Raw genomic sequence first — 24,410 nt, forward strand, 5'->3', positions numbered from 1 at the left:
CGAGTCCATCTACGCACTCCAGGGTATTTCAACCAGGGAATCCATTCTCCACTTAGCTATTGAGCTGAAGTGGTTTCTAATGAAAATGAACATGAGAAATAGTTGATAGTGATCATTTATCAGTGATGTTTCAAGTATCATGGGGCCCTAATATGACCCAAGGTATATATATGAATACTTTTTGTATACACTTAATATATATGTCTTTCACAAACAGTTTATTGGGCAATCTTGCATGAGGGCCAATTTCACTGTTTTTATGGTGGGAAGCATTGCAAGTGAAGCAAACAGAATTCCTGCTTTGTTTTACAGGCCTCTGGCTTCAATTATGAAAACACGTGGTGATGAAGCTGTTCGGCTCAAAGTCCCACCAGGAAATTAATTCTATGCGCAACGAAGCACTGGTGCCGTTGAAACTTAGTAGGCAATTAGAAAAGGTAGTGTTCAGAGCGCATTATATTTTAGTGCTCCCGGAGATAAACAAATCACAGATCAACTCTGTAGGCGAGTCTCGATATACGATGTTATGAGCAATGCCGTCGTCTCATCCGTAAATTGTTGGGAAGTACGCTTGATGGCGGTGATGAAATCCCCATGAGGTGACGTTGCGCTTGTAAAATGCTGGAATCACAGCGAGACAAGGGCTGACATCTTCTTTTCCTCCTTTAATACCACATTGGTTACGATACACTGCCAGAGGGGCTGCAGACGTTGTTGTCTGAATCCAGACAGAGCTATGTCTTGTTTGTTAGCTGCTAGCCAGGATGATATTTCATAGGTCTACAAGGAGACAATGGAGATGGGCGACAATGGTGTTTGATGGACGAATCCCAACGAGCTGACTGTTGCCACTGACAAACGTTGAGGACACGAGTTCAAAGACCCTTGTAGAGGCACTTGCATGGCTGCAGAGTCTTCGCATCATGTAAACACAAAATGCTTTTCTTTATTGGTATTTGTAAGTTAGATGCCATAGTCCAATGTAAAACTCTAAGTAGATTCTCTTTACAAAAGAGGGATTCTCTTCTCTGTTCTGTTGACACAGGGCCGTAAAGTCAGGCCGACAAGGCGCGTTAAGGTCAAGACAGATAGGAAGACTTGTGTCAAAGAGACCAACAACGTTCTGAATAAAGGATCTTTTGTCCAAAGTCTTAGATGTTCTGGAGAGAAGGAGAAATTCATTCAAGTTTGGTGTAGACAAGATTCACAGGAGCTGGATATTGTACTTTCTGTATGCTTTGCTTTCATGCATGTTCTCTGTGTTTTCTATTTGTATCCTTTCCTCCCACCCACTATAGTAGCTGCATTGGCTAATTCTCAGGCTTATATAACCAGACCCGGTAAGAGACACTCACAAAAAGAAGCTCACAAAAGGCACATTGCAACTTTAAAACTCAATCTTTGTTCTCTACAATGAGAGCAAAAGGCCTATTCAAAGGAGTGACGGGAGGTCTAGACTAGACACTAGAATCAACCTGGAAGCAATACAAATATCACTTAACAAGGGACTCTTCATGTCTGTAGATGTCTAACCTGCTTCTGAAAAAAAACGTATCTGTAAAGCATGCTTTCTACTTTTCACCTACACCACAAGCAAGTTGATAAAACCATTTTCTCTTAACATTGCTGTCCAAGTTTAGCTCAAAGCAAGATTAAAGTGATAAGGCTGTTTTCCTTTCCATGCAGTGGATCACAAAATGCACACAGAGAATGCACACAGAGAATGCGCACGGCAAAGCCTCCTCTGTTCCTATTTGACTAGTTCTTACTTGTCACTACCTTTTCAGCAAATACTGTAACTTTACAAATGGGAGATCTTGATTGATGCCCTACCACACCCTTGCAGTGAAGTGCGTAATGCCTTAATCACATTGCCAAAGGAAAAAAACACCCAATCAGGATTCCTTTGAAAGGCATACATAATCCTGCAAACTGTAAATGTAACTTGATGTAGTTTTGATGTTAACATATTCAATTCTCATTGGTGAAGTTGCCAAACTGCAGAAAAAAAACAAAACTGAAAGTGTGAGCGTGCTAAAGACTTTTAGCAACAGGCTATAGTTCAGAGCCAAATACAAACGAGTGGAAAGCTGTTAAAGGGCTCCAACAGGAAGCACTCACACACCTTTACATGCAAAATGGGATTGCAAATTATACGTCCTGTTTGCCATCTTTATTGCTTTTGACAAATGAAGGAATTCATTATCAAAAATTGGTTAAATCTGCCATAATGTGCCATAAAGTCCAAACCACTAACAGTGACTCACAGCTTAAAATGCACCATTTCCTTTGCTGGGCCGATGGATCACACAGGAAGACGCTAAGTGATATTAGGGAAACGAGTTTCAGCGATTAGCCAACGCCCCGCAACAAATAATTTCTTTTAGAGTTTTCAGAGACGAGGATTTGTTTGCGAGGCTAGTGTTCCTTCCCTGCCTGGGGTTCCGTTCTTGGGTGAGCATTTGTCCTCAGTCGGACCCTTGAGTCATTACAGAAGATGTCCCACTCCCATGTCCACAGCAGTTGGGATGCTGACACAAATGATATGCCTGGCATGAAGAAAACAGAATTCTTTCACTGTACAGTATCCTCATTTAAAATGAATTCAAAGACTTGTGTTAGACCTCACCATGTAATTTGGATACTATGACATGGGCTTGAGAACACTTCACCATTAGAGCAGTTTGTTTGCAGACAGTTGATGAACATTTCACTGACATCTTCAGCATGCAGCATAGAGTCCAGGTGTTGCAAGAGAAACAAGAAAGAGACGCTCAAGACTGATGAGAAGCCAAGGATCACTCACTTTGCCTTTGCATCCTCAGTCCTACTGTCTTTGTCCTTGTGCTGTCACTCTTCACCACCAACCCCGTCCATCTCACTGACATTCTTACATTTGCATTGTGAAAAAATAATCCAGCACTGAATCCAGACACACAAACCGATTTATACGTAAAGGGGGGGGAAAAAAGGGCATCAGACGATGTCTGTTTACCATCTGTCCGAACACGCCTGATAAAAGACTTCAAATGTCTGCACCATGGAAACGTCCAACATGAACCAGGGTGCAACTTTCTATTGAGCGAGTTAAAGGGATGGTTTTTATCCAAGCTGGAAGCCTCCAGCATGGAAACATGTACTGCGCCCAGAGTTACAAGGACTGACTTAACTGCTTCAGTATTTCCTGCACAGGTACATGTAAAAAAAATAATAATAGCTTTTTCACCGACCCAAGTTTAATAACCCTTCTGGAGCGGCGGCCCCTTTTCTCTGTCAACATGACATGACACCGCACCTCACAAGATGGGAAGATAGCAGAAGGAATTTTTCCATCATGACTTCCTCGGTCTCTTTCCGCTGGAGATTCCATACACAGCCACGGGATCGTGGGGAGGCCATGGATGCAACGGATCACGTTGTTACTTTGTACAAACAAAGAAATCTCAATGAGTACCAACAGTCACTCACTTATTCCACACATGGTTCTCAGTGGATGCATACAAACCACAGGATGGATCCTCTCTGCAGCTGCATCTCAATAAAGAGAAGTCAACTCTTAGTGGCTAAAAGTAGGCTTTTCAGTCATTTAACATTTAAAAGGCAAACATTTTTAACATGACAAATAAAGACGTGCGTGTGTTCTCGATGACTAAAAAAACACCAAGACCAGACATGTAATTAATGGCTACAGAAATACAGTACAACTCTATTTTAGAGCAACACAATGGATTTATTTTATTTAGACATGTCTTTATGATGAAACGTAAGAAGAACAAAAACTGTGTTACTTCTGTGTTCCCTCTTGATGACATACATGTCTAACGTCAAGTGTGTCTGCATCATAACACAGATCTTTGTTGCCCAAAGACAATATCAGTGCTTCCAGATAACCTGCCCTGTACAGAGGCACTATTGTCCCAGAGTGAAACCTATAGCCAGCAGCTCTTAAGCACCACACAGACATGGTGCAGTTTATCCATGCGGGGAGGGCAGACGACAGACACATTATCCTGCAGCTCCCAAAGCCCAAAACCAAAATGTTATATTTTCAACAACGGCTGCAGCAGATGGAAGTCTGGGAAGGTCATCAAAGGACTAGCAAGACAAAGCAGCAGCAGCATCAGTAGTAGTAGTAGTGGTATGAAGGCCTCTCTGGGATCTAAGAAGAGATTCTAGGATTACACAAGATCAGAGCGGACAATATATTTCACCACCGACGTACGTATAATCCCAGAGAGTGGGCTTTAATGAAAAGATAGCGTGCTTTCTGAAGATGATGGTGAAGAAAAACTGATGATCGAAGCTGGCTTGTCAGATTCCCACACAGCGCATATGTAAAAGCACTTAGTCAGGATGCAGAACTGCACTGCAGGAGTGAGTTTTCTTCATGATTCAGTGCAACATTTGCAGGCATACAAGCATGCTGAAGTGTAGAAATGATGGAGCTGGACCCAACCAATATAAATATAAATGATCTCCCAATGTCATTCTGTTCAGAACCTGAATAACACATTAACTCTGAAAAAGCATATTGATATAAGCTGGTTTTGCTGCGCCCAAAGAAAGCCAGGGAGCCTTGCATTGGGGATTAAAGGTTTAGCCGTGGACATGGCCCTGAGATTAATTTGATCTTCCACAGGTTATTAAACAGTCCAGTTGGAGAAGCTCTCAAGCTGTTTTCATTTCACATCTTGTACTTTAGCAGCTTTAAAAGGCAACAATCAACACCACCTCTGCAGTACAACCTGCCACAGGCATAAGCCCAAAGTGATTCTGAGACCAATCTAGCATTTCCTCTGGGAAATAAATCAGCATGGTTATTACCTGAGTGGAATGCTGGGTGAAGCCGTGGGCATTATTTACAACCTTCCCACATATAATCACTTTAAATAAACTCAGCACATAGACCAGAACATTTTCTATGATTAAGTCTTGACTGACTCCCACAGAAGTCATCACACCAATAAACTTGACATTTAGCAATAGCAACGGTAGATATGCATCTCACGGTTCTTTTGCTTTTGAAACAAAGACTCCTGATTTTCTGCAGCCAACGTTTTGATGGTCCATGAGTTTGTGGAAAATGCAACATGCAAACTCCTCACAGAAAGGCCACAATTCGGATTCAAACCTGCAACCTCCCTGCTGTGAGGCAACAGCGCTTACCACTGCGACACTGGGCCACACCGCTAGGTGCTTTTTTCTCTATATCGTTGCTTTATCATTGGGTAAAGCTAACAGGTAGCTGTAGTTGTTGTGTGACTTCTATTGAGGTTCCAATAAAGCTAAGCAGGTACAACAAGGTGTTGTGAAGCTCTGCTGACTGCTGATTGGCTGAAGAGAATCATCACTGCTTCATCAGTGCATGACATTTATTGAATACCTTGCACAGTACAAATCCATGCCCCTCATCTTTTAACAAACAAGCTGCTTTTTATTTTACTTTTTTATTCCATGGTCTCATTATATACAACCAACTACACGACCTTAACAAAAGTAACTGATGCCAAACGTGAGTTGAGTTGAGTAGAACTGGCACCATGCACTGGCAACACAGCTTATCTGGTGACTCTTCCAGAATGTACCCAGCGTCTCACCCAATGTTAGGCTATGGTTGCCCCGACGACACTGTGCAGAATCAGTGGCTACAGGGGATGAATAAGTAGCTATCTTAACCCTTTCGGATGCGCTTTGATCTTTGAATAGTCGTTCATTAATTTAAAAATGTGATCATTTAGTAGAAATTATTATCGTTGGGTCAAAAAAAAAAGAATTCCCCCTGTTTTTACCATCTGGGAGTATTGCAATACAGGAAGAGGTCAGAAGGTGGCAGTAATAAACCTAAAGGCTGTTCCATTAGGTTGCTTGGGCGGTGGTCCATTAGTATTTAAATGATTAATTCCAAACTATTATCAATTTGTATTTTTCCTTTCTATACCCAGCCCTAGTAATTACCACCAAGTCCTCTTCAAACGTTTCCATAATTATAATTTTTTTTTAATGTACTGACTTCTATGACGCCTTGTCGAGGGGGAGGGCAAGCTATGCAGACCTCCCTGGAGCAATATGCTCGACTGAGTCTAATTCTGGTTCAAACATGTTTTGACTTCTAAAGTTAGAAGAAAAGGGCTTTTGAAGGTCCAAAGGGATGCATCTGGTCGTCCCACTGTGTCTTGTAACAATGGCTGAGGTGGCGTTGGCGTCTTTGAATCCAATAAAGAGAAGGACAGAGTGGCTAACAAACATTCCCTTACAGTCCATTGAAGAAGCGTCCAGACAGCTGAGTTATGAAAATTGATTTTCATTTTTGTGTGTGTAGCCTGCAAACCCTCAAACTAAACAGGAAGGACACTGTTTAATCAATGTCTATCAATTTATACTCTTTTCCTTTTTTTTTTTTTTACTACAAAGAAAGATATCATCCTCCAAACTGCTACCATTCTTACCTCAGCCATGTTTAAACAGACAGATGCTAAAATATAGTTGTTCAATCGCTGCCGGGGGGGGGGGGGGGGGGGGTTAAACCATGATGAATGAGCATGTGGGTTAATGTGTGTATACTCACTTCACTACACTAACACTCATCTAGCTGTGTCTGATCAGCTGTGGACCATTGATCATGTGACAATGATGCACATATAGTGAGAATTATTTTTCAGGTTGTCACAAGAGAATGCGAAATTCAATACGTTAAGTATATATCTGTCGCCCATAATTTCCATCAATTTGGAGTTCTTCTTAAATTGAAAATCTTTAGACACTTGACATTGTGTAAACAGCTGACCAGATGTTCCCTCGTACATCCTAGCAACACAAACACTTTCAGGTAAAGCAGACTCTTTTATTACAGGGAGAAATGTGGTCCATCCCACAAAACCACGCGTCTCCCAGTTTGGTGATTTTAAAGTAAAGTAAAGTAAAGGATTTAAGTATGTTGCTTTGTGGGTTGAGAAACGTTTCCTTTTTCTAAAGAACAAATCTCTCTGGATTATCCCCAAAACATTTTCACTAAACTTGGATGAAGAATGTTTCCCTTTTGAAAACCTGCTTGTGTTCAAAGACAAGCAAGGTTTTATTACAATGTTAGTTAAGAATAAAGGGCAATGGTTTCGGTATCCAGTCAAAAAAAAAAAGTGTTTTGTGCTTTCGCAGGTTAATCCAAAAAGCCAAATCTATCTAAAATTAAATTAAGCCAAAGTAAAAGCAAACTCCTTGATTGTCCTTAAAAGGGAAAACATTAAAAATCCCACCAATTCTTGTAACAAGAACAATTTAGCCTTGGAATAAAGACTTTACTAACAGTACAACAACATGTACTGTAATTATTCCTGTTTTTATAATGATTTTATTCTGCAAACTGTGAAAGCAACTCGCTTTCACAGTAACAGCATTAATATACGTGTTTATTTCTGTGAATCAAGATGTAAAACAAACCAAATCGTCTTTTTCAGTTCTGACGTAAGGAGAACGTGTTTGGAATTTGACGTCTTGTCCAAATCAGCGATGAGACTTGTGTGCTGGGAAAGACAGACATAGAGACATCTGCCTCAGCCTCTCGCCCAAAGCAAATCCAATTACAGCTTTCTCTGCACATACGGATGAACGTACACTCCCCTGGAAATGGAAATTGGATGAGCCACAAAAAATGAACAGTGACTAACCGAATAATTACAGCTACTCATTTCTCATCTTCTCCGGCCTTAAGATCATTCTAAAATTTTTATTTCCACGTTGTTACACGTTTTCTGGCTTGTTTGGAAGCACGGAAATATTTAGGGACTCTGTCGCTTTAGCTGACAAACACCTCTGATTTGTTATGGTCCTCTGAAAACCAGCACTGTTTGTTACTTTTGGAGTGGACAGGAACGATCCAGCTTGCATGCGCACCGCCAGCAATGAGCACGCTGCGCTTATCGCCTCATAAGGAGGAACTGCAGTCCAATAAGAGCGGACACATGGCGAATCCTGAGAATAGGAAGTCAAAGTCGTTACGGAGTAAAGCGATACTTCTGCTGACTTTCTCTCCTGACATCTGGACTTGATGGTCTGAGTCACTCAAGCTGCATGTGGATATTACATTTTTATGTTTTAAATCATAATAATATATATATATATATTTTTCCTATGAGGAAAATGGGCCCGCATTTAGAGACTGAAATGCATTCAAAGAAAAATGACCCCATAAAACGTATTTTGAGTAGGTTGCCTGAAGATGATAGTCCTGTCCAGGCCCCTCGATGGGGGGGGGGGGACAACCGGGTATGTTGTCCCGGGCCCCAGCAAGTCTGTTGACGGCCCTGGTCCTGTCAGTCCTTTGACCTTTCAGGGCCAAAAGAAGGCGGTAAAAAGCAGACAGAGCCGCTGGAGTGAAGGGATAGAACCTGCTCCAGATTCTTCTCCACTTGTTTTCACGACTTTCTTCGGCCTCCATGCTGCTTTAGAGGGATAAAGGGATGTTCTGATCTCATTTTCTTTGAGGACCCCCCCTCTCCCTTTAGCTATTATTGAAGAGGATTGTCAGAATAGAAATAAAACAGTCTGGTGAGAATTAAGGTAAATTCCAGATGATACATACACTGCAATATATTTACAGGATACACTTTGTTATTTTTTTTGTGTGTACAGAAAATAGCTGAAAAAGAGCGTTCAGTGTGTTTCAGTGAGGCAGTCTCAGGTCACACGCACACACTCGCACGCACACACACACACACGCACACACGCACACACACACACACACACACACACACACACACACACACACACACACACACGCACACACGCACACACACGCACACACGCACACACACACACACACACACACACACACCGCACGGGGCACAAAAGGCAAGTCGGCCTCACAACACATTCAAACTAATGCAGAAGAATGACACACAAATGTCGAGGAACCAGAAATGATGTGCGTAAACTGCTTGATCCAAATCCCGTCCCTTCGGCAGCGTCAGGAATGTTGCCCAGATTTACGCACGTCAAAATCATTCCAAATGCGACAACGTGGACGCGGACTCGTCTTTTACGCAGTTTCCTAAATAACCAATCACAGTTTTCCCCCCCAACTACTTTCACGATCAATAAATAAGTACACCGCACTGATACGGAACGCGCGGACTTCACCGGAGTCTTTGTAGTTACAGTTACAGGAGAAACTGGAGCCAAGGAGAAACTTTTCTCCCACGCCGGGTGAACTTACTTTGGAGCGCTCCGACTTCTCAGAGATCGAGTCGAGATGCAGAATCTGGACGAGGTACGAGAAAAGCTGAAAACCCACCGCGTTACGCGTTCCACCCGGACACGGACACGTCGCTCCGGACATACCTTTCCTTTCCGCCAGAACGCAGCAGCAGCAGCACAGGCAGAGGAGAGAGGTGAGACTGATTCCTTTCGCAAATCGGGTTGCCATCGTGTTTTTTTGACGCTCCTGGCGAGAAGGCGGTCAGTCCATGCCAACAGCCCGAGATATTCCGACGTATCCAAAGCGCACAGATCTTGAGGTTATTCTCCTGACTAAAAGACTTTTCCTCCGCTGGAAAACTTTGACAGCTCCTCCTCCTCCTCGGACAACTCCAAAAGCGCAGGGCTCATGGAGACGAAAGGCACGCTTCTGGCGGCTGTGACGTCAGCAAGAGGGAGGACAGACGCAGCTTCTGCAGCTTGCTCAGGTAGGCCAGACCAGAGGTAGGTAGGATGTTCTGTAGGGACTGTCAGAAACGCTACGGCCAGGCACAATTACTCTAGTTCTTGCTTTTAACATGATTTGTCTGACAGGAATTAATAATGTAATATATAGAAATCTGAACATTATAAGTCATGATTTAAATTAATAAAAATATGACCAAGACATTTATTGTCATTCCAAACCCTGGTATTCCTGTAGCACAACAGACATGCACGTACAAAGTTCCGATAACTAATACTCTACATCCACACATCAGTGTCGCTTTAGCATTCAAACTAAGTTGGGGGGGGGGGGTGACTTGTCTCACAAGGAGGTCCTTCACTGGAGTCAAATATTTATGTTAATCTCTTAACATTTAGAAAGGCCGATGTGTTTAACTGGGTGTTCTCTCCCTGCTTTTGATGGTGAGCAGATTTTAAGTCATTAGTTGTGTTTGTCTTTGTGTCTGATGACATTTGTGAAGGGAATTAGAAATATGATGTGTGTTTGCCTCTTTTATATCCAGCTATTTAACCTGGAAAACAAAAATAATTAAGCCGTTTTTTATTATGATTTATTTTGCAACAATGATCAGGAATTCAATACGAATTTTGACGTCAGGCATTTTATGTTTTTATTGAAAAACATCTGAATAATTTTTTTATTTAACCTTTACCAGGTAAGTCAATTGAGAACCAATTCTCTTCTCCTGGCTTTTAAGTTCAACGACCTGGACCTAAATTGCATGTTTTTGGTGGTGGGAGGAAGCTGGAGAACCCAGAGAGAACCTGGAGAGAACCCACGCACATATGGGGAGAACATGCAAACTCCACACAGAAAAGCCACAACGGTGCTAACCACTGTGCCACCGTGCTGCCGAATAAGCAATGTTAAAGAAAAAAAAAAAGCTGAGAGAACCACAAATTGTTTCAAACAAAACCTCTGTGAATGATCCTGGTCCAGAGACGGAACAAAAGCATAGGAGACGTCTGGACTGTTGACAGAGAGTCTGTCTGATCAGGGCCGACTAATCGGATGTCAAGCTGCTTAAATGTGTTTGTTATTGTAACATATCAGACTCCATGAGGATGAGAGTGATAGAAATCATTTTTCACAGCGGTGTTTATTTCATTACTGCTGCCTAATGGCTCAGCAAGTCGTCTTTGGCTGTTCTGCTGGAGGAAGAGGTTTTTGTGTCGGGTGACATGGTGATATTTTCCTTCAGGAGACATTACCTAATGTGCAGCTAACATGGGGATGTGATGCAACTGTCAGTTTGCTGCTACTTTTAATTGCTGCCATTGGGAAAGAGGGGGAAAAAAATCATGTCCGGTGTCATGCCAGTGAGTCAGGGGGAAAATGGTAACTGAAGGAGCATCATTATAGGATTACAAGAGAATGCATTTGTAATGTCAGAATCATTCATTTAAATCTGACTCTGATGTTGATTTTTTTTAACAATTTGATACTGATGCTTGCCACACATGAAGCTGCTTGGACATTTGTGTGAAGAATAAAAAAAATAAATAAATAAAAAAGTCACCTTGGCTTTTCACCATCTCTTATTAAGACATGTGCTGCAGCAAGAAATATAGATTTAGCAGTTGTTGCAGTGTTCCTCCTCCGTCCTGAGGCCTGCTTAAACAGCCTCACACCACAGCTGTCTGTCACCCAAAAACACGAAACAGACAGAACAGCAAACAAGACAGAGGGAAAAGAATCAGAGGAGAGGGAGCGAATGGAGATGAGCGGATACGGCTGGCAAAGAAAACACATGTGCAACTTTGATATATCGTAATGTTTTCCTTCTGCATGCCGTGTTCAGCAGGTGCTGCTCTTCAGCACCGACGGGAACATTCTGGATACGTGTTAATTAAAGCTGCTCATATTTCAGACTCAAATTCAATGTATATAGAAATAGAAAGCCTTTATTGTCATTGCATAGTGGCTACACAAAGAGATTAGGAGATTAATGTACTTCTGAAAGGAGAATGTTGACACAGGGAGTCTGAGTATGATGTTCAGCGAGGCGGAGAAAGATCGTGTGGCCGGCTGTGAGGGGAGTTGATTTCATGCTGAAGGTCTGATGTTTGTTGTGCATGACGGGATCCAGATGGACCACAACATCCAGGTATACACTTTTATAAACACAACAACAAAGAGCATTATTTAGTATGTCATGCAGAATCGTGGTCAAAAAAAAGAGCATATAGCATATGAGATGGTATCGAATTCACTGTTGGTCACATCTGCTGCATCCAGGAATTTTGCATCGCAATTATTGTTATTATGACTTTGAACAATTGTAACAAAAATGATCTTAACATATAAAGAAAGCTTTAATTCTGTGTTTGTTTGGTTACTTTCCGCATCTTATCTTAAATTAGTGCACAAATAAACCAATAATACTAATAAACTAATTACTAAGTACCCCGGAAGAGCCCCAGCACTTTGTACAGAGCTGCTCAACTGTGACTTCTATCGACTGATATTGTTGCCACAATATATCGAGTCAAACAAAGTCAAATATTCTATTCCATCAGCCCTTTGCGCTATTTTGGGAACTTGTCATGGATGCCATATCTCTGCCTTGTCAGATGAAACTGTGACTGAAGTTATCAAGGCTTTAATAATGGCTTTGTTAGATCCTGTCTTCCAGTATGGCTGCAAAGCTCAGGCATCCAAACGTTCCAATTAATGAAGTTTAATCTAAGTGCGATAAGCTCACACGTCACCATCTCCAAAGAAACTAAGGACAAATATTTATAGGCTATGTGTTACACTCATACTCCTCCCCCCACTCCAAACACACACAAACACACCTACTAACACACACACACAATTTGATCTGTTATTTTTCAGTGTTTTACATTTCCTGATGAGGCCCCTGGCCCTTTGACTGCGAGTCAGAGCATGCAGTCACCATGGCAGCCCACTGAGTTACACGGTAAACACCTCAAAGTAAATGAGTAAATGTGTTTTAATCCAATAGGAATTTTTTTCCCAACTCTCAACCAGTCACATCCTGTTTCTAAAAACACGGAACACCTTGTGTGCAGTCATGAATAGAAAGGTAAGTTCAGTGTGAGAAAGACTTGCTGTGTGTGGTGTGTCATGCACAGAATAATTTCAATTATTTATGTAGCACAAAATATAAACATTTACAGAATCAATTACAAACTATAAAGCACTCGGAGAGCACAAGCCTCCACCAAGCAGCTCATCCCCCTGATAATTGAATTTACACCATGGTGATCTGGATCGTCATCAAAAGGTTAGAAATTATTCTTGGAATCTTTATACATAACCATGAAAAGTAAAAGTTAATCTCCATTTCTAATATTAAATTCACAGTCAGCTGAAATGCAAGTGTACCCCCTTTGATAAAAAAAAAAAAATCTCTATAATATCCGCAATCCGGATCCGCTCTGGATGAAATTTGGTGTAAAGATGGAGGTTCCCAGCGTTTGTGTCAAATAATCAATCAATAATTAACCAAGATATCAAGGAACAGATTTTGAAGCTCCATTGACTGAAATGTTAATTACATTTATAAATTAATCCAGGATCTCTTCTGTCTCATCACCAAAATGTAATCATCTGCTCCTGGTAACATTCCCAACATTTCATGAAAATTTCATCAAGATCCGTCTGTAACGTTTTGAGTCATATTTCTAAGAACAGACTGATAAACTTAACCTCCTTGATGGAGTTATTTACCAGTTCCAAAGTCCACATACAGAATGTTAGTGTTAAAAATAGACAAATAGCAGTAAAAGCATAAACTCCCAATGGACATAACTATTAGTTCTGTATTGTCTTAAATGTAAGTAAAAGAATATTACCCAAAACCTCCCTCCTCACTGGAAACAATAATAAGAGCAACCTTTGGGTTGTGTTTCATCATTAACCCTCTCTGACTCTCATATCAAATCAATGTCACATCAATTATGTGGCTCATTTGTTCGCGGGCGTGGAGGAGTTCCGGTGCGCTGCGCGTCCTCGCAGAGCTCTGCTGCGACCGCTGCTGGAGGCCACGTTCCGCAATGAAACAGCGCCATCTAGTGGTATGTTCTCCTTTTCTTGAAGTGGGTTAAACGTGCTTTGGTCGTAAAGCATCTGTTCGTACTACAGACGTGCATTTAAAATTAAATTAGGCTAATGCCAAATCTGTCCGTGTTCCGTCACGTGTTTACGCTCAATGGCTGATAAAAGATCAAATGATTGATCCATCTGAGACACATTTGGTTCATATTGGTGTAAGTTCATAAATGCACAAACAAAGGAATGCACTGTTACACCAGAATTCTATAATGTGAGCCAAGACCTTTAATTCCAGAGTAATTTACCATAAAAAAAAATTCATTGGATGCAGACGCTGATTTTCAAATTGCACATATCATTCGCTTTTGCGATGCAAAAGTCTAAAGCGCACACGCACGCACGCACGTTCACTCATGCGCTCTGTGAGTGAGGGGCAGCTCTGGTGATGTGCGAGAAATCAAAGCGCACGCGTCGAGTCGGGAGGGAGGGAGTCGATCTTGCGCAAACTGTGTGTCCTGGATGGAGCCATTGATGCTGCTGGTCAGGTGTAGCCCCCCCCCCCTGATGTAAATAAGAATGGCGAGAGCAGTGGGTCTAACACGCCGCGTCATCGCTCCTTGACAGGAACATTTTATGCCACCATCGGGATTTTATAAAACACGCGTGGCCCTTTTTCTTGCCCCCCCCCCCCCCCCCCCCCCCACCCGCCTCGTCTTCATCCGAGTCTTGCCTTAACCCGCTCGCCTGATGCTTTTCATTTGACACAAGAGCCACAGCAGACGGGGCGGCTTCTTCTACTAAACACTCGGGGGGAAAACGGGTCATTATGACCTTAGCATCCTCTAGTAAAAGAAACCCACTGGATTGCTTTTACGCGGCAGCTCTCTGCTTGCAGCTTTTGCTTTGGATTTCGTGCGCCGTGTCCGGAGAGCAGCATCATTTCAACGTTGAGGTAAGACGAACGGCCTTCCTTTGCTGGTTATCATCCAGGACCGCGCACTCTTTCTCTCCACATCATCCGCCTCGGCGCGCAAGCAAAACGGCCTCTGTGGAGACTTCCCACGCCATCCGTGGGAAACATAACGCAAAAAAACAACAACAACAAAAACAACATTTGAAGCATCAGGACAGCTCACGCACTCAGGAAAATATCGATCGTTCGTGGAGCGTAATGCGGCCCGTGAGCTGCGCGCATCGAGTCCACTGATGCCAAATGTAATAACATGATCTGTTCTAACAGAGGCGCCTGCAGCGTCGTGATTTCTCTGGTATGCATTAGTGACAGGCCAATGTGAAGTCAGCGAAGCTTTGAGAGAAGGAGATCCAGCTTAGTGTTGGAGGAGATGAAATGTTTGCAGGAGCAATTTGGATAAACACATTTGTTCTTTTGCAGAAAAGGAAAAAAATTAATATTGAAGACGACTCGCATCCAGCATCACTATTTTTTGTCTTTTTTTGGGGTGCTCAGTAAATCTTTTTGTCTGTGAGATTATTTTATCAAACACAATACTCACAAACGACATGAGTAGGAAAAGGGATAAACAAGCGGAAAGAGGGATAGAGGCGGGAGGAGAGAGGGATGGATGGACAGAGGAGAGCTAGTCAGATTAGCTGGTCGGAAGGCATCCCATTGGCTGTGCTGTGATGGCGAGGCAGCTGGATGGCATGTTGTGGACTGAGTCTGACGGTGACCCCCTGGACGATGGCCGGCCTCGCCTCGCTCCTCCTTAAAGCCACTCTCCTTGGGCCAGCAGGAGGCAGGGCTAAAGCTGGAACACGCAGGCTGACCTGAAGCTGCACGGCAAACTGTCGTAGGTCACTGGACGGGCATTCAAATGCGCTCAATGGTGTCCAGTGAGTGTGTGAGCAGGCTATTCTGCAAACTCCACCTCATTCTAAACTTTTGATCTGCACTCTGCCATAAAACATCAAATACAACCGGAGCATGCTCTCTCTTGCTGCTGTTTGAGCTCTTGTGATTCTCAAAATTGTAGTGACAGTTAGAAACCTTTACATCTCTTTTTAAACAGCAGAATGAACGGCACACTGCCATATTCTTATGGATTTTTATGATGGGGATTGCTGTTTATTGGGAGAACTAGAGCAAGACTCCTTTTAATGAGGACTCATTAAACGGCTGCTTTGGCTGTGCCCTTGAGCAAGGTACACCAGCACTGCAGTGAAGGAATGTCTGTGATGCTTTACTGAGATTACCTGATAGGTGAAAACAGAATACAGTGAAATACATGGGGGGACGACAGCATTCATTTATTTGACGGTGAAAGCTAATGACTGGACACAAAGAGAATATGATCCTTTTTTTAAAGACCTTCCTTCTTGATGTTCTGCAGCCTGGCCACTGGCCAATACTTTTTTTTTATTCCAGCAAAATGTAGCTATTTTATTTTAAATAAAAAAAAAAACGTGCAAAAAAATGCTGATGAAAAGTTCTTGATCCAGCAGATAAACCCTTTTATTTTATCTCCTACTCCGTTCTCATGTTATGTCCCTTCTTTCAGTTCTATAATGAAGCCAACCAGTCTAAAACAAGTGTTTAGAGCCCACAGTGTGAAGGACCAGATTTTCCCCCTCTTCCCCAGGAATGGCTACAGAGGTATGGATACCTTCCTCGCACAGAACCAGGAATGTCAGTCCTGCGCTCAGCCCGTTCCATGCACTCAGCCATTGCTGCCATGCAGCACGCCTATGGCCTCAATGTCACCGGGACACTGGATGAGGAAACCAAGGAGTGAGTATGCAAACACGCCATGGACATGCCTGTACAAAACACAAGTACTGGTGCCATGCACGCTCACTTGGGTTGTTTGATGTCACACATTCATTCGGTCACAATTCGAAAAGAAATATCCTTCATGTTTGAATGAGTTGGTGAACGACAGCTCGCCTGAAACAGCCCTCAGGTGAACGTTTTAACGCTTCTCCTTCTTCTTGTTTTGCTTGATGGTGCAGTGATATCACGCTGAGGTGAGAATTAACGCTTTGCCTACCTGTTGTGTGTCTTTTGTACTTGTCATAACCTGATGTGTTATGAGTGAGAAAATATTTGTTTACATTTTTATTAATGGCTGTACTGTGAAATAAATGTTTCCTCATTTCCTGCTGGAATTATCTGCTGAGTTCACTTCAGTGCTTCATGTTGTCTAGTGATGGTGTTTGCCACCCATTTTATATTCATATTAAATCTCTCTCCTCTCCTCTCCTCTCCTCTCCTCTTTAGTTGGATGCAAAAGCCTCGCTGTGGCGTTCCAGACCATTTTAAACGTGTTTCGAGGTCACGTAAGAGGAGATATGCTCTGACAGGACAAAAGTGGCAGCGTGCACACATCACCTACAGGTGAGCGATAGTGGAGGCAGTTGTCATGGTGACTATTTGGTTTTGCTTTTATTATAAGGTTTAGATGTGGCGGTGTCACTGTAATTTTCACAACTCTGCTTCCTCTCTTCTGTCTCCCTCTTTAACCATCTGAGATCACATGTTCTGTGTTGTCATAGAGACTGTGCAAATACGTCACACGTGTGGGGGCGTGCGCACAAAAATGTAGTCAACATCACACATCCAATTTAACACATACCCACATGTACTGTGAGAATGTTTGCTTCGCAGTGTATAAATAGCACACTGGTAAAAAAGAAGAAACCTTTTTAATTTTAAATATATTCTTTTCTTTTCATAAAACAAACCAATATGCTCTGAACAGCATGGAGATTGAAGGATCCCCGCATAAAATGGTTCAAAAAATCACAGTTTAAATTGTGTCCTAATCTCAGCAGAAACATTTAAACTCCCAGCGCATTAAACCCCGGCTTTTAATAGGTCCTGAGGAGAAATGTTAAACGTGTCTCTGGCGTAACTGCAAAATGACAGGTTACAGCATTAATCGATGATAACGCTGTCAATTTATTCAAATCCTTCCTTCCGTCCTTCCTTCACGAATGTGAATTGATGAGCCACCTCTCCTAATGGAATGTCAATCAGTGCAGAGCCGGTGCTACTGCTGACTGCACTTTATTCATGGAAATGAGCAGCGAGAGGAAGGATTCCCATTCCTCTCTGCCTGCCAGGGACCGATAACGACTGCTGTGTTCAAAGTTCAGCAAAAGCTGCTGGGCTTCAAATAGTTTCGTCAAGTGAAACTTTTCCTTTTAGTGTCTTCTTAATTTTGAAAAGTAAAAATATTCACTTGCAAGTAACGGGATAGTGAGGCTTGGACTTCATTTCTGCTGAATGAATTGAAGTGTGTTGCATGATTTGTACGTGCTGATATAATAAGAAAAGAGTATGCAAATGAGCAGGGCGTTGTCTCAGCCTCATACCTGCTCATCGGCCCTGAAATTAATGTACATATTTTTGTACTTTCCACAGCATAAAAAATGTCACTCCAAAGGTGGGTGCCAGAGAGACTCACGATGCCATCCGGCGGGCGTTTGACGTGTGGCAGGGTGTGACTCCTCTACGCTTTGAGGCTGTTCCATACAGTGCACTGGAGACGGGCAGGCGCGACGTCGACATAACCATCATCTTCGCTTCTGGTTTTCATGGCGATAGTTCGCCCTTCGACGGGGAGGGGGGATTTCTCGCCCATGCCTACTTCCCAGGCCCAGGCATAGGAGGGGACACACACTTTGACTCAGACGAGCCTTGGACCCTCGGTAACCCCAACCATGATGGTGAGCGAAAGGCAAGGGTGGGTGCAAGCGTCAAGCTTGTGAAAGTGTGAATGTGGTAAAGAGTGAGACAAAGTTATAAACAGCCCCTTAAAAAGTGAGAAAGAAGCAACAGCAGAGCCAGAAGAAAAATCATTAAAGAAAGGCTGCAGGCAAGTAAAGAATTAATTAGCCGTGCGGTAGTGAGTGACTAAAGAAGAAAGAAGAGCAGTCATCAGGAGAGACAGATAAGGACTCATGGGAAGAAAACTGGAAATACAGATGGCCAGGGCGGAGGATAATATGATGGAGATGGTATCACAGAGCAGGGACGGAGGACGCTCAACCAAAGACAAACACTGCAGAGATGTCTCTGATTAAGATGGGCTCTGTAAAGACTCCTCGTCCCATCTGTCAGGACTCCTTATCATAGCCTCTTCAGATGACAGGATATTTTAAGGCACTGGTTGCTGGAACATGATTGTGGCGATTCAGTTTTTAAGTGTGTTGCTCGGTGTCATCACGTTGCATTATGTTATTTGATGCTGCGTTAACAGCAGTTTATTATGTGGTGCATCCTGTCACGTCATGTGATGTTATGTCATATATGTTATTATGTTATGTCATGTCATTTAGATACTAGTGGTTTCTTTCTTACCTTTGGCTCAATTGAAATCAAATGCATGTGAAGTAATGGAATAATTCATGTTAGGTATTTTTTCACTCAGTAACGTCTCAGCTTTTATTCATTGGATGTAGAATTTGGTCACTAAAATGTCTGAGGTAGAGCTAGTCCCAGAGTGACAATTATAAAGAGTATTTGTCAGAGAAAAAATATGTACTGTATAGCACTGTGGCTGCATGACGCTCCTCTAACCATGCATTCGCATTCAGCGTGTTAGCGAGCTAAAGTTGTGCTTTTCCTGTGCTCGCATTGACTTCAGTGGGTCTTTGTTGTGATGTAACCGCTTCGTCATTTCAAGTTGTTTGCAGTTTGTTGGAACGTTTCATGCTTCAGACTTATTGTGCTTTTGACAGTAAAGCGCTGCAGCGTGTGCACACAGCCTACGCTTGATTGAAACTTCCATCTAGAAGCTTTTCATCTTCCTCAGTCATCTTCCCAGGACTGTTCGGGGGAACCCATCCACCTGTATGCACCATATCAGATAGTGTGTCTGTATGTTAACATTATTTATTTTTTTACCTTACCTTACATTGTTTATACACACAAATACAATTCTCCATTAGTGGATGATGAGCATAAAGGCTCTCATTTAGTTTATTCTGTGAAACCCCGCTCTTATCTTTCTGTGTTATTCTCCATTGGTAATTGTCTCAGACTCTCAAGTCAAATTCATGTTCGCCCTCACTTATAGTGTCCCAGTGTTTATCTTTGTTGAGGAGTGAAGCTGATCTTGGAAGCTCCTGTCTCAGGTTTTGCATCTGGAAAGAAGTGCAACCCTTAATGGGCTTTTACAACAGCGCTATTGTGAGTGTTGCATGTTGACATGTGCGCTAATGGCGGCTCTGGCCTGTCTCTTGGGAGTCCTTGAGGGGCATTACTGTTAGATGGAGGAGGCTGGCTTGTGTCAGACAAATGGGTGAAGGGAGGTTTAACCTTTTCACTGCTGGAGGAGGGGTCAGCGGCTGCTCTGTGCGGCGCGGCTGACAGGAATGGATATCTTGTTTTTAAAGGACAACACTGTCCTGAGGACACCTTCAGTTTTGTGTCGTTGTTTTAATGTGACGCAAACTGGATCCACAGTGTTTTTGTGTGCTATGCCAACATTTGTGCGCGTTCAGGTGCGTTATGGGAGTGTGTGTTCATATTTTCCACTTTGCTCTGATGCCTTGGGGCAGCAACGTGAGCATGGCTGCCTCTGCCCACTGTGAGCCGTGACTCACAGGCTTATCTTCTCTTATAGAGCAAAACAGGGAAAGTGGTCATGCTTTGCAATTTACCTCCAGTAATCATCATACGTGGCTCCTTGTTGACTTGATGGGGGGTTAAGCCCTGCACTGTTTATTCTTTGTGCATTCACAACGCCCCCTGTCCCTCCCCAGGTAACGACTTGTTCTTGGTTGCCGTGCATGAGCTGGGCCACGCCCTCGGTCTGGAACACTCTAACGACCCCACTGCTATCATGGCTCCTTTCTACCAGTACATGGATACGGAGAATTTCAAACTACCTCATGATGACTTACAGGGCATCCAGAAAATCTATGGTAACCCTTTTCCAAAACACATCAGCATGTTTTTGATGATGATGGCGGAGAGTGATAAAAACAAACAGCTCTTTTTGTTATGTAAATCCTACTAAAAAGAGGTTATAAACTACCCTTTGAATCAATGGGATAAACTGAATTGTGTGGAAAAACTCACCTCTAATATCTTGTGATCTGCTTAGGTCCACCAGACAGAGTGCCACAGCCAACCAGGCCCCCACCCACAGTCCCTCCTCCTCGTTTCCACCCTCCCTCAGATCCCCGGAAACATGACCGCCATGCCAGACCCCACCGACCTCCACCGGGGGCCAAACCCTCCAACCCAAACTCCAAGCCCAACATCTGCGATGGAGGCTTCAACACCCTGGCAATCCTACGACAGGAGCTTTTTGTCTTCAAGGTAGAGTAGCTCGCCAGCATGGATTAGCCTACCTGCTGGCTTTCAAAGCATTGCTCATGATAATGACGATGATGATGATGATGATGATGATGATTATATGTATGATTTTAATACCGCATCCCTTCGTACAGGACCAGTGGTTTTGGAGGGTACGGGATAACTCAGTGGTCCCCGGCTACCCCATGCAGATCAACTACTTTTGGAAAGGCTTGCCAGCTAAAATTGATGCCGTGTATGAAAATAGCGAAGGGAAGTTTGTCTTTTTCAAAGGTAATGAAAACAGAAGAATTCAGCTTTCTAATTACCTTTAACAATGTTTTTGTTATTTTCTTTGTTTGATGGTAGCATTACGGACCTATGCGCTATACATTCTAATACCGGTAGTTGTATTCTAGTACATAGATTGCAGTCTAAGTAACCGCCAACAAACAATGAAAGAGATAGCCAGTAAACATTGTACCATGAATAATGCAGGAAAGAAATCCAGAGGATGGAAATGCAATCGATAGGTGTATTTTTTTAATCAAATGATTCTTTCCTCATTCAGTTTACAAAAAAAAAAAAAACACTAATTAACACTGAGATCTTTATCCTGAAATATTAGAAATAAAAGCAGTTGTGCTATTTTATTCCATGGTTGTTTTGTGTTGTGGCAACAGAAACGATGCAGCTGTCTGTCCATCAGGCGGATTAACATGACATCTGTCACCCAGTGAGATCAGAGTGCCTCATGCTTTATTTATTCTCTCAGGGGGACTGAATTGCATGTGTGTGTGTTTATGTCGAGTTACTTTACTGCACGTACGCCAGCGCCGCTGCGCTTCTCATTCTGCCTGAAGCACTTATGATCAGACCAAATTAAATGCAACCATAGCTTGAATAAAACTGAAAACAACAAGTCTCTGCAGAGTTGCCTTCATCTCGCTGTTTATTCTATTACACTGCAAAGATTTTCTGCTGGGCGGAAATGTTGTAAGCCAGGTGATGCAATATATCTGACCTTTGAAATCACATGAATAGAAATAGAAAATGAAATCCCCACAGAAGGCTTGAACGAGCTGAGAAATGGGAATTTTTAAGTCCGGTGTGAATTTTGAGGTCATCCTTATGATAACGCCCCAGAGCTGCCGATCTTTGTGTATTTTAGGAAACCGTTTCTGGGTCTTCAAGGACACGATGCTCCAGCCTTCGTACCCTCAGGACATCTCGCTGTTCGGGAGTGGAATGCCCACTCAGAATATAGAGACAGCTGTCTGGTGGGAGGATGTCGCCAAAACCTACTTCTTCAAAGGAGACAGGTTTGTGGGCACAGATTGCTGGTGCTGTTATGAGGTTTAACAGGCTGGCAGCGATTACTCAGAGGACCGCTGTTGGCTGACATCTTCGTTGAGAAGTCTGTGTTATTAAGTGAGATCTATAGCATTCTCAACAAAGAGCTCTGCAGCGTGTACAGCATGTTGATTATTAGATTTTACAGACAAAAGATTAAATCCCAAATATTTGTGATCTCCTTCCTTGTAATGTGTTTTTTAATTCAATGGAAACTTTAGTGATTGCTGGGAATGTTCTCCCGGAGGTATCTCATAAATTAGCATTTGTATTGCTTTATGTTTAACATAGATTAGTTTCCTCAAAGCTCCGTTTGCTGTGAAAATATTGACTATTTTTGGGGGGAAAATTGTTATTGCGTTTCTGTTCAATTATGTATGGCATATCTACTGATTGAATCATAACTCTAATAATTAGATTCCTGCAGTCGGGAGTGAAACCATGGGAGCCTTTCCAAAACAGATTGATCAGAGAATCTGTTGTTTATCTGTGCGTTAAAAGGTTCCTAAAGTTTGCGGGTGACTCACATGTTTGTTCAGCTGTCGTGATAAATCATATCTGAAGAAGGTCACGGGACCCTGAGATGAAGGCTGGTAGAATGCATTGTCATGATACTGTCATTCTTCAACCTGCTGCTGCACATCATGACAAACAGGATGCTCGATCTGTCCATTCTCACAAACAGGATTTTTATCTGTGCTAACTGAAAGAGACCCGAGGACCGCTAAGAGCGTTGATGTTGTGAAAAGCAAGTCATATGAAAAAGCATTGTCATTATAGAAGTATTGGTGATCAATATTTGGGCTTGTTTATCTTACTTTCTTGTCCCCCCAGTCATTTTGTGGACATTTTTTTGAGTAGTTTCCTCTTCCTCGGGATGAATCCGAGGAAGAGGAAACTCACTAACTGTGGGATCAGGTGTCCGATGGAGGAACAGTGACTGCATACACCTGTGGACTTACTGCTGCATTGCTGTCTATTTTAGATACTGGAGATACAACGAGGACATGAGGACCATGGATCCAGGTTATCCCAAGCCCATCACCATCTGGAAGGGCATCCCGGACTCTCCACAGGGGGCTTTCGTCGATAAAGCCAACGGTATGTCAGCTATAAGGATTGCAGCGGGATTGAAGTCAAGCAGCTCTGCTTTTTGCTTTTGATTTCCAGTGATCTAAAAGTATAATCTCTGTTTAAATCCAGTGGATGGCTGCCACAGCATCTTCAACATCGATAAAGTACAATATATCTTGTGATATTCAAACTTTGCAGAGATGATATAATAATAGTTAATTTACTGCTTTCTAGGCTTCACCTACTTCTATAAAGGAAAGGAGTACTGGAAGTTCAACAACCAGCTGCTTCGTGTGGAGCCTGCCTACCCGAGGTCCATCCTGAGGGACTTCATGGGCTGCGATGGCCTGCCTGCTGACCCCGACTGGGACTGGAGCCCCCCAGTTGCAGAGGAACGCCACTATGACAATGGTGATGTGGACGTTGTCATCAAACTTGACAGCACGGGGGGCACGGAGAAAGCAGTGGCCATCGCTATTCCCTGTGTCTTGGCGCTGTGCATGATGGTCCTCCTGTACACGGTTTTCCAGTTCAGGAGGAAGTCCACGCAACGCCACATACTGTACTGCAAGCGCTCCATGCAAGAGTGGGTCTGAGGGGCTCTAATTGCGCTGTATAGAGAGAGAAGCTCTGATGAAGATCTTGTTATTACTTGAAGCCTGAAGTACAGTAATTGGAAGCACTGTAATGGGTACAGTACTACAGTTTGCCATGTTGGCACATCTAAGCACTGCTAGAACTTCTAACGGGCAAGCTGCGAGGAAGAGAAATGATCAGGAGGACTCAAACAGAGAAGAGTGCGGGAGCCACGTCTCCTATGTCCAATTTATATGTATGTATCTGCTTTGACCCCCCCCCCCCCGTATCTCGGAATGGACTCAGTTAAGTGAGTTAAGCTACAATAAATGGGATCTTTGTCTATCCTTGTCTTTGCACGCCGCTTAACAAGCCCCTTGGACGAACTTCAGTGGACAAATTAGATATCGGCCTCTACTTTCC

The 24,410-nt window shown here is 42.9% G+C and overlaps 2 protein-coding genes across 2 annotated transcripts in view; one reads left to right on the forward strand and one right to left on the reverse strand.

Annotated features, from left to right (window-relative positions):
* egfra (epidermal growth factor receptor a (erythroblastic leukemia viral (v-erb-b) oncogene homolog, avian)) overlaps positions 1–9,418 on the reverse strand; it is a 33,079-nt gene extending 23,661 nt beyond the window's left edge. The window contains exon 1 of the mRNA XM_068748677.1: positions 9,334–9,418. Within this exon, the coding sequence (XP_068604778.1) occupies positions 9,334–9,418 (85 nt within the window). The remainder of the gene's footprint in view (positions 1–9,333) is intronic.
* Positions 9,419–14,543: 5,125 nt separating this feature from the next.
* Positions 14,544–24,007, forward strand: mmp16b (matrix metallopeptidase 16b (membrane-inserted)). The gene is made up of 11 exons (XM_068748358.1): positions 14,544–14,669; positions 16,318–16,466; positions 16,688–16,702; positions 16,956–17,072; positions 18,102–18,406; positions 20,447–20,608; positions 20,791–21,008; positions 21,140–21,278; positions 22,156–22,306; positions 23,323–23,438; positions 23,646–24,007. Exons 1-11 carry the CDS (start codon positions 14,544–14,546, stop codon positions 24,005–24,007), a joined length of 1,860 nt encoding a protein of 619 aa, XP_068604459.1.
* The last annotated feature ends 403 nt before the right edge of the window (positions 24,008–24,410 follow it).

This window comes from Brachionichthys hirsutus, chromosome 15 (assembly GCF_040956055.1).
Source record: "Brachionichthys hirsutus isolate HB-005 chromosome 15, CSIRO-AGI_Bhir_v1, whole genome shotgun sequence".
In the NCBI taxonomy this organism is placed as follows: Eukaryota; Metazoa; Chordata; class Actinopteri; order Lophiiformes; family Brachionichthyidae; genus Brachionichthys; species Brachionichthys hirsutus.

Excerpts from the sequence above, each read along its gene's own strand:
- mmp16b (XM_068748358.1), top strand. The coding sequence starts at position 14,544 with ATGACCTTAGCATCCTCTAGTAAAAGAAACCCACTGGATTGCTTTTAC. Across the intron at positions 18,407-20,446 it reads CGGTAACCCCAACCATGATG|GTAACGACTTGTTCTTGGTT; the intron begins GTGAGCGAAAGG and ends GTCCCTCCCCAG. Across the intron at positions 21,009-21,139 it reads AGGAGCTTTTTGTCTTCAAG|GACCAGTGGTTTTGGAGGGT; the intron begins GTAGAGTAGCTC and ends CCCTTCGTACAG.